This window comes from Xiphophorus couchianus, chromosome 10, assembly GCF_001444195.1.
Source record: "Xiphophorus couchianus chromosome 10, X_couchianus-1.0, whole genome shotgun sequence".
Lineage (NCBI taxonomy): Eukaryota > Metazoa > Chordata > Actinopteri > Cyprinodontiformes > Poeciliidae > Xiphophorus > Xiphophorus couchianus.
Window position 1 is genome coordinate 171,303 of NC_040237.1, and position 14,852 is coordinate 186,154.

The window sequence follows — 14,852 nt, forward strand, 5'->3', positions numbered from 1 at the left end:
TGAGGGACAGAAAAGCTTCAAGTCACTGAAAAGATAAATGGGGACATTTTAGTTCAGCTGCTCTGAAGATAATAAAAAGAAGGTGTGAAAGTAGCGCAATGTTCACTGCAAGTACTATAAAATCTGACCAAGTAGTTTCAGTCAAGTTTCTAGTGCAAAAATCTTAGTATTCCAGAAATAAGACAAATCTAATGTATTTTTCAGCAAGATATAGGAGCTTGTTTTAAGTAAATAATTCATTAATATTGTACGACAGAATATATTCTTATAAGTGAAATATTCTACTTTTTTATTATTACTAAGAAATTATTGACTTATAAAAGCTCCTATATCTTGCAGAAAAGTTAGTTTTATGTACTTGCTTTGACACGATTCCCAATCAACACCGTTTTGTTTTTATTCTAATACGCTATTTAAAAGTATTTCATATGAACCTCATCGCGCCATGTTTAATTCCTAAAAGGAAGTTATGGTTGCTTTGAAGCAATCCGATTGGCTGATTGGTTTTAACTTTGAGCTACACTGCCCTCTATGGGTTTGGCATGTTTACAGCAACGCTCAGTGACAGATTTGTATGGGTTTGTGTTTAGAAAAACAGATATTTCTTTAATACCAGGCTACATGTGGACAAGGCTGCAGAAAACCCATCTTTTATTGATTGTCATTCTTTATGCCACTTTATACCGACTCCACTGGATCATCTATGGGAAATTAAAACACAACATCAATGTGAAAGGGACTGGACTTGACAAAGACACTTTCAACCAACACAAGACTCTAAATCTTCATGAGGAAAAAAAAAACGTGCTGAACTTTTGACAACGAATTGACGGCACGAGTGCGCACAGGGACTGTTGTGTTCACCCCTGCCACCCGACACATTCGCTCGTGTAAAAATCACCCCCCGAAAACTTTCCCACTTGGAATGTCAGGGCAAATTCCTGCGTGCTGGCTGGCAGCTTTAGGAGACGGAGTCAGGGTGCATACATGTTGTCGCCTTTAAAAGTGTCCCTCATCGTTACAATGTGCATACTGTGTGGAGCAAGGATCAAGAGGGTAAAAAAGACGAGGTCAGCTGCGGCCGTACACCCCAGCTCAGTTGAGATATAGGTCACTGCAAGTGATCCAAGCCATAAGCCGCACAAAGACGGACTGTGATGTACAAAGACTGACAATTGTTAAGTGGGAGTGGGTTTGGGGATTCCTCATATCTGTAGAGTTGATGTGGTTTTACACACAGAAAATCAGGAATGTTCATGGCATTTTGTTCTTTTGTCATTTCCCCCATTTGTCTCATGGTTTCTTTGTTTGTCTGTCAGATTCCTTTCAAATGCACATTAGGATCACTAATTTATTGTTTGGTGGTGATAACTAGACTCCCTACAAGTCAAAATTTGCATCATGTTAAAGTGATGTGTAAAATATATCTTTTTCAGAGCTGTATGGGTGTATATATAATGTAAGAGAAGTTTTTGACACCTTTGTTTACTAATTTATTCAAAGATTATTCATGTTTTTTTATTAAAAGCATAAATGTCAGTGTGTTTTATATCAACAGACCAAAAAAATGCAGATACATTTTTGATGAAAATTGTAGAAATTATCTTTTTTTTTATTAAAACATAAAACATAAAGATCTTTGAGATCATCTTTTGAGAAATGCCTGTCTCACTGAAGACCTTTGGACTTAACTGTATATAATGACTGGAATAAGTCGTACTAAATCTTCATTTTTTTGAAAAATGATTTGCACCCACAGGCAATATTAGTAATATTGGTCATTTTCATTAAAACCATTAAAACTATCACAACAGACTGATAACTACAAATTCATTGTAAATGATAAATGGTTAAAAACCACCATATTCTTTAGCTCTTTAATTTATTTATTTGTTTCGTTATTTTTTTCCCTTCTTTCCCACTTCTACCCAAGACTAATGTGGCCGTAGTCGATTAACTAAAACAAGTAATATTAGGGAAAAATACTAGTACTACTACTAATAAGAATTAAAATCAGAAAATAACTGCCAAAAATAAATGAAAAACGTATCCTAATCCTTGAAAATTGTTACTTTTCTAAAAATAATGGGCTAAATATTTTTTTCCAGAAGTGATTTTGGCAAAGAAAAGAAAAAAAAACATCTCTTTTTTTTGCCAAACGATGCATTAGACAAAATGTACACATTTTAATTTGTTCTGCTTCTTTGTTATGGTTCGCTCATCTAGTTTATTTTGTAGATCAATACCTTTTCTTTCTAGTCTGTAATGTTTGCCTTGTGTGCACAAATCAGTGAATAAGAAAAACGACATCCGCCAGCGACAGATGAGGTTTTGTGTCTAATCCATCTTCCTCCGCTCTTTTCATGCACCTTAATCCTTTTCATGTTTGACCTTCTCCTCCCGTCCCTCTCTTTGTGTCAGAGAGGTTGTGCATTATGCCGGTTAGTCGATCTTGCTTTCTCGCTTGCAGAGGCCAGGCTGTCTATTGTTAAGGTCAACCGAATTCAGGAAGGGAGCAGCTCCTGGCCTTCTCACCTATCAACTCAATACCCGAATGGACTTGACCCAGTCAATTTCTGCCTCCCTTTCTCTAAACCTTCATCTTTCCATCTGTGATGTTCAATCAGTCATCTTATTGATTTCAATTTGTGCTGAGAAGTGTCAGTGCCCGGAAGAAAACACACGTGGCTTAGTTTTATGGTGACTCACAGTGAACAAATCCCTTGAACTTTCCTCTTTTTTTCTTCTTTTTTTTGCACAAGTAAAATGATTTCACATGTGGTGTTGTTTTTGCAGCCTTAGAGTCAGAACCTTTAGGAACCTCTAGCTTTGGGTGAAAGGTTAGCTCACATTGGCTCTGTCAGTTCTGGGTAAAATCCCAAGGCAGAACACTGCCATTGAACATCTCTGATTTTAGCCAAAACCTCAACCTGATAAGAACGAGCAACACCTACTTCGTCAAACTCAAGCACAACTCATTCATCTTTAATCATGGCAATAAAAGGGCCTTGGAACACTGAGCTAGCATGACTCCCCACTCCTATTAATTATGTATTTTGAAATAATCTCTCTGTGGAATAAATGTGCATTACTTCAAATCAGCTCTCCGTTCCACCTATATGATCGTTCTTAGATCAGGCCAACACTTAACTTATCCCAAACCACTGGCGCCTGCAGGATATTATCGGAGGGTACCCACAAAACTATCATTGCACCTAATCCACATGAACGCTGTCGCAACGTGATGCGATGGCACAGAAACAGCAGATCTGATCCACACAACGCCCGATGAGTCCAAATGCAGCACACAGGTGCACGCCTCCACACACGCGTACACATTTATGCCTCCACAGCCTACTATTTTTGATAAATTACACTAAATAATAAAGACAGATCCACGGGAGGAGGATGATGATTCCCAGATTCAGGTAGTGTGTCTGAGTCTTCCAGAGGAGGACAAGGTGAAGCGATAATGTTTGCTTAATTTCTACTCTTTTTGACAAACGTTTTGAATGGATTTAACTGTTTCACTCTCCCAGTATAGCTTGGCACAGGTAAAGTGCGCGGCAGGTGTCATGGTCTGTCAATGGAGAAGCGATGTGGTGCTTCAAAAATAAACGCAGGCGGACTGCGCACAGGATAAAAAGTTCAGGTGGGGTAAAACTGCATGAGGGTAAAATGTCCGCTTATTCATTTTTAGCTAGCTTCACTGTATGGTAGCATTTAGCTTACAGACAGAGCACCAAGCCACCAAATAAAGAAAGTGTTACGATAACATTATCTATTACAATAAGGACATATGCCTGTGTAGCTGTGGGCTACATACACGATATTTTGACACAAAAGATCATTTTTATTTTATTCCACCATCTCGTGAATAGCAAAGGGGAAACACAATATAAAGTACAATAACTACAATATTTTATTTTTACTCAAAGGAAAATCTCAAGCTACGCACAGCTGCAGGCGCCACTGTCCCAAACGATCTGTATAGCTGGATGGTTTGTAGGTCTGCCAATATGAATATGGCCAAGTTGATGCAACAGAAGTGTCTTAGTGGTACTGATTTTGTAGGATTTAGAAATTTCTGAGATGGACAAGAAGTCTTGTGTTGCCCCCATCTTGACATGATGCTAATCCTCATAAGTTTCCACTGTTGCAAAACAAAATGTTGCTACAATAACCAAGAACAGGTCCCATGTTTTTGGACCAGTCTGTTCTCTACAATGACTTGAGATTACATTGTTTTGAATTAGTTCAGTGTAAATAAACTTGAGACCCAAATTAACTGCAATTTGGAGCATTTAATTTGGGTTCTGAGCATCCAAACTTGGGGGGGTCCATTTGGAGTCATGATACCAATACCAAAAATGACTATGAGTAATCACTTGCATTTTAGAAAAATATGTTTTAAAAAAAGAAATATCTGAAGTGAATAAAAGTAACATGTTGGCCAATATACTTTTTAACTGACAGTAGAAATGCTTGAATTTCTAAATAAAAATAAAATATTTTTATTTTGTGGATAAGAAGCTGGAAGGTTTGGAACCCACTCCTCTGGAGTACATAGATCCTGTAATGCTACAGAGTAAATATTAAACATTTAATCTCTAAGATTAATACTGCAGAAAAAACACATTTTATATTTAAAAAATTAACTGGCTGTATTTAAGATCACTTTTTTGCTACATGCTTTGACTAATAATCTTATAAATATTGATCAGAGTTGTAGTTGTGAATATATCGACTTATTTATGCTCTATTACTTTAATTATTACCTAATTACCCTCATTTTCACTGTTGCTGATTTGATGTTTTAACCCCTGAAAGGATTATATACCGTGTTGTTCAGCTCTGGTGGGAGCTAACTCTGCCTGATAATCCTTCTTAAAATACAAGCCTCCCATGATCTTCAACCTTTGACCTTGCTCTGTGGCCTACAGAGGAGTAGAAGCCATATCACACTTCTTAAGATAACCATCTTGCTGTCAAAGTGTCAACTTTGGAGGCCTAGCCTGAAAAAGACTGAGTAAGATATTATAGAGTAAGATGAGGAATTTTGTGAGTGTGACTCAAAACATGAACTATCCCACCGGAGGAGTTGGAGGAAATTGGGTGTATTTCCCACCAAATAGCAAAAATCTTAAATTATCACAGGGGAAAAATTGCCCTTGACGCTGAATTTAAGCATAATCAAAACAGAGAAGCAGGAAATCCAGCTTTTTCTCAAAGGATAATCTGATTAAATTGATGATTTGTTCTTTCCACCTACAGCTAAACTATGTCTCTAGTATCTCAAGTTACAGCTTGCCCTGTTACCTTCCTGGCTGTGTTTAGCCTTCAGGCCTGCTTCGCCTGACTCCACAATATTAATGGATATGGACATCTGGCAGCGCCACAGATTCGTAAGCGCCGATAACGCTTGTTCTTCCCTAAAAAGATTAGAAATAAAAGGCACATGATTGGGTTAGAGGGAGGAGTAGGATATGACCATAGAGCCCATACGCAGTGGGCTGTAAGTCATCATGCTTACAATCACAGTTAATTCCCATTCATCATGATGTGTGGTTGGTTTATTATCAGAAGGGATGTATTACCGTTGGAGTTCTGGCTTCTTATGTCTTGATCTTGGGTGCGTCATTCAGCCAAACGCGCTTCCCACTCAGAGACCACAGCCTGTATTAAGCTGCTAAAGCGTTGTTGCTAACAGTAGCAGGGCACTTAGTGGAAAACATCAATACGTGTTTTTTCACTTTTGCTTGTCAAATAACCTAATCCATCTGCGGTCTATTTCCCAAGCTCCTTTTAAAGCCAGGAAGACAACAAACAATTGATTACCATTGCGCTCACTCAAATTTTATAGTTTAATCACATGTAAATGATGAAAATTATATAAAATGTGTTATGCACGAGATAAATTACTTAAAAATTATGTTCCAAAGCATTTCTCTTTATCTTATACTTTTTGACACTGAAATTTAGTTTTTTTGAAATTTCTTAATTTTCATTCTGAACTGCTAAATTAGTCATTTTCTTGTTGGTTTCACAAAACAAGAAACAACACGGTGCTAAAATGAGCTGTTCAGAGTGTGACTTAGAGCCATTTCACTGTTTTTCTCGTCTCCATTTCAAAATCTTTAACTTTTGTACTTACAAACTTTTAAAGTAAGTACACGAGTCACTTTAAACTCTTCTATTTGTACATTTGGTACAAGTGGTACCAATAGCATCAATGGTACAATTCAGCTAAAAGCCTGCATTGCAAGTCGTCTAAAGCCTAAGAGCTTCAATATTTATGTTTTCTTTATTCTTTATTGAGCAGCCTGTCAACAAAACCAAAATTCTGATGGATAAAATGTTGAAAATGTAAATAATTGAGAATTAAATATAAAATTATATAAAAAACAAAAAACTAAATAAATGAAAAAAACACATTGCGGGTATAGAATACAGTGAACCCTCGTTTTTTGCGGTTACGTTCCAAAAAGAACCTGCGATAGGCAAAATCCACTAAGTAGTAGTTTTTTTTTTTTTACAATTATTATACAATGAAATATTCCATAATACCTTGAAACCAAAGAACAAAACCTTTTTACAGGCCCAAACATTTGTTTAACAAATAAAAAGTACTGTATGAACATTTTTCTCTCTTTTTTTTTTTTTACAAATAACTACTGTACTGTAAAATAATAATTTTAATACAAACTGAAGGCGGATTCCAGTGCCCGAATTGCGGAGATCAGCGCCCCCCCCACCACGACCTGAGTCATTGGATTAGAACAGGAGAAAATAAAAAATGAAAACAAAACAACGTACAGTAGGACAAATAGTGACTCACGTGTATTTCACTGCTCTTCTGACTGAGCCGCTGCATCCTGACTCCGCTCTGTAGCGGGGTTTTTTTTTGCGGTGCAGGTGTGTTTTTTCGAGAGAAGAACATAGTTATCGGTAGTTGTTGTCGCTCTTTTTTTCTTCTGGGCAAAAAGATTCTTATAAACCGACATGCCACCATCGATTATGTTAAATTTGGCAAGCTGCTTTACATACGTGTACATATTATACCGCAACGTTGTTGACGCACAGGTAGAGAAGAAGCGGAGAGACTGTTTAGCCAATCAGAATGCAGAACACAATGCACGATGCAAATCCGCGAAGCAGCGAGATCACGAAAGGTGAACCGCGATATAACGAGGGTTCACTGTATTGCACAATAAAAATACGTAAAATCTAAATTTTTCCAAATCTGGAAAACTGTCAAATAAAAATAAACACTTTCCAAAATTGCATAAAAACCCTGGAAATTATTTCACATTTCTGAGTAGCATCTCAGGTTGGTTTAATAATGGCTATCACCTTTATGTCACCTAATTGAGTAAAATAAGCTCAACCCAAGATCTTAAGTTCTAGGAAGTACAAAAGTCAAGACAGAAGCTTTGAATCAACGATTTACAAAAACAGTTTTATGACTTTTAAGAAATGGTTAAAATTATCGAGCATACCCTGAATTAAAGACAGCATCTATGTTCATCCCCAAAACTCTTCACCGGCCACACAAGTTCATTAGAGTCGAACAATAGACTGCCTTCAGCTTGAGAGTAACTCTGTGTTTGCGGCTGTGATCACATCTTTCAGAGCGCTTGCATGGCTAATCAACAGACTCCTTATTGTCAGTTCACAAAAGCGTTGATTTAATCTGCGAGGCATCAGATCATCGGAATGAGAAGTGACTGCGGTCGTTAGGAATTTGTGATTTAGAGCATGATACCCACAGGGTCCAATGATATTAAAAAAAAGAGAAGAAAAATTCGAAGCCCTGTTTATAGATATGACCCTGAAGAAATCCAATATATATATATATATATATATATATATATATATATTAAAAAAAGACTATAGTCCTTGTTCCTTGAGAGGGGATGTGTCCAAGAAGACAACGAGACTAGCTTGAGCTTGGCATTTAGGCCAACAGCGCCTTTAGTGTTGCACTGAGATGAGCTGATAATGCGGCTGATGAATCATCTGTCCAGTCATTGAACTGTCCGCTCAGCAAATATGCACTCAGTTATATTCCATTGACTTCAGCGTGACCCTGGCCAGTGAACCCACTAAATCACTCTGCACAAAAGTTTGATAAATGTGCCTGCTGGTCAGACAGAACAACTCCATATGTATTAGTTTATAAGCTAACATAAAATAAATAAATAAAATCCACTGCATTATTTCAACAGAACTGTCCAACTTGGCTGTTTCGTGCTTTTAGAGATGTCCATTCGATCAGGCTCTCTTTGGTATTTTTAATGATCTAAGCCAAAGATTTGTGCAGCTACATAACTTTAGCAGAAATAAATTGACATGAAAAATAAGTTAGGGAATTCATCTCGTCATCTGCATAAACGGATATATCCTGAAATTTGATTTCGACACATAAAATACCAAATTGGCTCTTACATCTTCAAGAAAAAAAGTGTTATATTATGAATAAGAAAAGGTAACTGAGTGTGCAGCAATAAAGCAAATAGATATTTGCATGTGAACTGGTAAAAATGTTTGGTTCTCTCAAAGTAAATGATTTGGAACCAAAGCGTTAGAGTTTTTTAATCCGATAACAGCATAATAGTATTGGGGGAAAATATAATTTTTCTATTTCTCTATGAATTTCTAACCAAAATATTCCTGGAAAATATACACTGGACATTTTGAAATATTATACTCTGATCCCCAGAAAAGGTTTCTGTAAAGACAATTCATTTCGATACCTGAATCACATATTTTCTGTGAATGAAGAGCACATTGGTAGAATTATTAATCTTGATGATTTTTTCTTTTAAATTGTTGCTCTTCGGTGGGTAGAGTTGTGTTTTGTTCAACTCACCTCAATCATCAAAAGTGCAAAAACATTTAGCCTTTGTTCACACTGCAAGCTGAAGTGACCCAATTCCGATTTTTATTTATTTTTTTGCCTTAGTGCGACCTGCATCTGATCTTTTTATGACAGTCTGAACAACACTGTTGGATTGTTTACGAATGCGACACAGGCCACTTGGATATCTGATGTCTGATCTTTTCAAATGTGACCTGAATCTGAACGGCCAGGACCTGAACGTCATTGATACTCGACAAGCGTCACTATTTTCCGCCCTGATACTCGCAAGCGAGAAGAAAAACAACAACCATGGCGGACTGTAATGAGGATTAAGTTGTTAATATGCTGTCTACGGTTGGACAACTACTTCAAAACCGCAAGATGTGCTCCACCGTTAGCACCCAGGTTTACTTTCGCAAACACTGAGCTTTACTTCTTTATGGCGGTTGAGAAAAAACTGAGCACAATCTCCATGTGTGACATAATGGTGCCCTTTACTGTGTGTACGGGTCGTTTGCAGTTCACACTGGAGATCACATACAGTTCGCATATATTTGGAAAAATCTGATTTCACAAAAGCAATCGGATTTGGGTCACTTCAGGCTGCAGTGTGAACCTAGGCAATTTTACAGTATATTCAAATAATTTATTGTAGAAAAAATGAATATAATTGACTTACATTGGCAAACAGTGTCGCTGACAGGACTGCACTCCTGCAGCACCTCATCTCCCTCATCACAAGTTGTGCAGGGGATGCAGGGGTCCCTGAAACTATCCTGGTCCGAGAAAGTGTCATCGTCGCACGACTCACACACCGTGTCGTGGTCCGACTCGCAGCTGTACAGCATGCCCTGGCCTTCGGGACATTTGGTGCAGGCTTCACACCGCTCCGTGATTTTGCTTTGGTAGTAGCCATAGTTGCATGTGCAAATGGCGTCGTTGGTGTCGGTGCAGGGCGTGTTCATGCGGAGCAGGCCTGTGCATTTTGTACAAAGCTGACATTTCTCTGTGTGGCTGAAGCTTTCTGAGAAGGTTTCACCTAGAAGAGGAATGGCAGAAGGAAAAATCACCTTTTTGGTTTTATGTCTGCATACACACAACAGTTTTGGGAACCCATTTAAGAAGAAAAGGCCCAAAGTTCAATAAAAGGTTTTGGACAGCTTAAGCAGTTCATTATATTTGCATTTTTAAATTGACATTTGTGACTGTATATAAAACAGACTAGGGTATATTTGCTTATTTATTTTGAGGGAATGCAATTCCTTGTCTTTGTACAAGACAAAACCAATTCTGTTTATATGCAGAAAAATGTGATCAAATAAATCAATCATACAGACAGAATCAAATTTAGTTACTTCCATTTTGATTCCAGTTGTAGTAAAATTCATGCAAGTTCAAACCTTGCTGATAGTTTTGAGTCCCCAGCTCACATTTGCTTTCATTTCATAAACCCAAAACTGTTTCTGTATAAATTTCTCCGCCTGAACAGGAAAATATTTCTTTCATACTAAAAGTGAGAAGCAATATTTTGATATTTATGTAAATGTTTGGGGTTTTTTTTTTTAATGATAAGGACGTCAATAATATGTTTTGAACACCTGCCAGAAATCCTCGGACAGACATATCTGCAAAGGTTACAATCGATACTTCATGGTTTATGGAATTGTATTTCAGCTGGATAGAGAACTGGGAAATGCACTAAATTATGCAACAGACCCATTTGTAAAAGCAGTGAGTGTGTTTGTGTAAGACTAAACAGCAGAAGAAATGAAACTATAAGAGAGATCGTAAGGCAAATATGACTGTGCAATCTCTGTTTTCAAGACACACAGACTGATTAGATTTGTTCATCATTTATTTATTTCTTAATACAGTGTTTGCATCAAGTTTTGTAGTTTAACTTTTCAATGTCAAATATAAATATTGAGTTTTACATGTTATTTGCACAGGATCAATAACTGATAGAAATACTGAAGGACACTGTACTTTACATGTTTGGATGGTGTGTCTGGGACGACCCGTGTTGTAGATTCTGATCCTTGAGACCTTTGCTGCATGTCTACCTCTCCTCTAATGACCATTTCCTGTCTGGCAGCCGTCAAAGATGGCCAACATGTTACCAACATGTTACCGTCTAACATCCAAGAGAGAGAGTAGATATTATCTTAAGGGGGCAGAGAAATCCTCAATCCAGGGAATGAGATTGTGGATTGGTCTGAAGGGGAACATTTTTCTTTTGCGTTCCCTCGCAATGAGCATATACACCCTGGTCTATTTTGTATACAGTCACAAATGGCAATTTAAAATGGACATTTACACATATTTAAAGAGCCTCAAAGAAAACGTGTTTGTATATTCTTAACTCATTGGTGCAAAACACTGACTAAAAATCAATTTATTCACAGTATGTTTGTCTGTGTAATTTGAGATGGAGCTGCACAATAAAAACGTCTTTTATTAACCATTCAGACCAACACAAAAAGACACAAACAAAACTGTTAATAAAGTCATCATGAGGTAATCACTTTATTACCCCTTGAAAATAACTCAGAAATAGTCCAAATACTTTGGATGTATTTTTACTTTCTTTCCTTCAGAAAGTCTTTGTTTATATCATAGAAGGGATGGAAAGAGATGGAAAGTCCATATTTGGCCTGTTTTGCTTTTGCATTTTGCCCACCGGTTTGTGGTGCAAAAAGATGTAAAACTTCAGATTTCTCACAAACGAGATATTAACAATACAGAAACCTTATATTATAGAAAATAGTACTGGAGCCACCGTAAGAAAGACTCAGTATTTAGTTATGCTGCATGAACTGATCAGGAAATTATTGTGAGCATGGGCGTAGGTTTGGGTATGGACGGTCGTGACATGTCACGACCAATATTCAAGGGATATAAAATAGTCCCAACCAATTTTTGCCATATTAATTAAAAAAAAAAAAAACACATGTATTTTTTAACAAAAACAAAATAAATAAACGAAAATCTACATTGATTAGTTTAATATTTCAATATACTACGCAGTGGTAGCATTCATTTTAAAATTCGCTGTTATGAACTATGACGACCCGCTATTGGCTCACAGAACGTGGATCTACGTTCTTTGATTAGCTGCAACAGGCAGCGGCCAGCTGGCCACACGCGGAACGGAAGCTTGGTCCATGGTGCTGACAGTGAAGGCGCATTTACTTGTTATTTTATGAATCTTTTTTCCTCTTAAATGCATAATATCTCAACAATTGGATCTTTTTCCTGAAGTGCAAGAAGTCATTTTTTGTTCTTATCTGCAATTGTGTTTGTTGTATAATCAGTAGATCCAGAGGATATTTCTTTTGATCTTACTTGTAATGTTTGCTGAATTTTGAAAAGGAAAAAATAAAGTGTTCTTGAACTGATCTGCTGAGTATGACTGTATCTGGTTGTATACACAAGATGTATCATCAAGTTATGGTTATGGTTGGGGGGGAGGGGGTTATTAAGCCAATGTGGTGCCCCCCCATTGGTCAAAAATGGTCGGTGCGGGGGGATGGGGGGCAGTCAGTAAGTTGTAAGGTCCCACCAAAACGTAGACCAAACCTACGCCCTTGATTGTGAGGGAACGCAAAAGAAAAAAAACATCCTCCATGTCCCCTAGGGGCCTCTGTAGTACTCTTCAAGATTTTCTCTCAGAGTTTCTATATTAGCCTAAAATTTCCTCCCAAGGAGCTTAAAAGTGATTCAATCAGCTGCTGACATCGAGTCTGATTGAGTAGTTTTTCTAATTTTTATGTTAGTGAGGCGTTGCGATCCTGTGTTCAGGGACGCTGATCAGTTCTTCCACTTCTTGTTGTTTGTTGGTAAACAACTTAATGGAGGATTACTGACTACTGCCACCTACTGGTAAGGATTGTAAACCGAATCCAAGAAAACTCAAAACAAGAAGACTTCATATCCTATTACACTGCATTAAGAGATAGAATATGGTCGGGTAGTTTTTACTTTCTGAGAATAAATCAATAAGTTCTAGTTATTACTGTCATTGGATGATTCATGAGACAAAGTAAGACACACAAAAAAACTGAAATCCACTCCCACAAAACAGTTGAGAAAAATTAACCTCCTCTAGATTGAAAAAGAGCTTCAGCATGTTTGACATAATTATGTTTTGTCACGGCTTCTCGAAATGGTGGCCATTTCACTACGTCGTCTATTTAATATTAACTACTAATTATTAATAATGTGGACACTAATTCACTGTGATTGCCTGCTTGTATAAACTTGTTTGATGTAAAATGGGGGAGTAAAAGATGTGAAAACCAATCAGGAGAATCAATTTTACAGATAATATCTCTCTTTTCTGTCGGTCTTTTGTTCCCACCATCTTCCCTGCTTAAGAAAAGAAAACCATTCTTATACTCCTTTAATTTAGTAATGCAGAAAAGTGCTTCTCATACAACGTATTAAGCTTCTAAAGTTTCTATCAGTTTATTTTCCATACAACATTAAACTAAACAGGAAATAAATTGCGTTTAGGAGCTTGTGGGAGGTAGGTTTTTGCTGCAGATCAAGTTCTCAGCCTGCATTATATTTGCCCACCAACAACGCCAAATGCTCTGATGCCACAGAGATTAAAACAGAGATGAGAAGAGATAGACCCTAAGACAGAGAGACAAAAGAAATCAGAGACATCTGAAAAGCAGACCAATCTCAGTCCGTTGTGTTTTTAATTGATGGTGTCAAATGTGGGTCCCTCGCATTTTTACTTAATTGTGTTTTTTCAGAGCTAGAAACCATCAAGGCCTTGTTGGTGTCCAGTCATGTATTGCAATCCCCCCCCATTATCTGCTCTACTCAAACAGACGCACACACTCAGACTACTCTGACTGTCCCCCACGAGGGCTCTCGGAGCCATTATCATAATGCCAAGCATCAATAATGCAAGTCAATACATTAATAACAGTGGCTGCAGCTTGGAGAGAAAGAGAAATGGGAGAAGGGGGAGAGAAGGAGACTGAATTCTCCTTCTGAAGGACAAGATCTCCGTTCTGCTGCCACTGGTCAAACATGCTGTCTTTCCGTTTGTTTTAACACCCAAATAAGGACTCTAACGTCGCCCACTTTGGCTCGCGGTGTGTGTGGGTGTGTGCATGATGCCTCGACTCTTGACTAAAAAAATTCTGTTTTATTTCCAGTTATCTGCACATTCATCCAAACTCCTCTGATGTTTTAAACTTGGATATCCCTTGCTGCTTTTCAGCCAAACGTCTGGTTACCATTTGTTCAAAATGAAGCCTATGTGGAAACTTTGGCTAAAAACTTGTGGCAGAAAATTCTGCATTCTCCAACATATGGGAAATTATAGACATTGAGTAACAGCTCATTGATTGACATGTACAAAAAAAGCCTTTATTAACAAATTCTACAGTAGGAAATTACTTTTTTTTATCAGTTTGTTTATTTAGAAGGTTGGAAGACATGCTGTTAATTAATAACTGTTTTTGAATAAATCAGAAATGCCACCGTTATTTGAACCAAACTTTATGATAAAGACAGCTAAAGCACTGTTTCCTTTACTTCCCAATGGTCTCTTTCTTTAGGCCACTCTTTAAAATGGGAAAGACAAAAGAATTTGCCACCCAAGGAAGGAAGATATTTTCATAAGGCAGGATTTGTTGGTATCCAAAGTTAGAGGAATTGCAGAAAAAACTGTGACGAACAAGACAGGACCCCAGGTAGTAGCTAAAATCTGCATTTAGTTGTTACTCCCACTAAAAACGCTTTAAACTGCCTATTTAATAGTTCAAGCACCAAATAAGACTAAATATGCATTAATATAAGCAGTGGAAACCGAATTGGCACTACTACACTTCATAGTCTCTCATCTTTCTCTTGCAGCCAACTATATTGGCTTGTTTATAGCATATCAAGTAGCATTGAGCTGACCTATTGCTGCTTTTTCTTTTTAAAATTTTAGATGTGCTCTACAAAGAAAATCTACAAATAGGCA

At 37.3% G+C, this 14,852-nt stretch overlaps 1 protein-coding gene across 1 annotated transcript in view; it reads right to left on the reverse strand.

The window, feature by feature from the left end:
* ngfrb (nerve growth factor receptor b) overlaps nt 1-14,852 on the reverse strand; it is a 38,970-nt gene that overhangs the window by 10,806 nt on the left and 13,312 nt on the right. Inside the window, exon 3 of the mRNA XM_028029903.1 lies at nt 9,543-9,902. Coding sequence (XP_027885704.1) covers nt 9,543-9,902 — 360 coding nt within the window. The remainder of the gene's footprint in view (nt 1-9,542; nt 9,903-14,852) is intronic.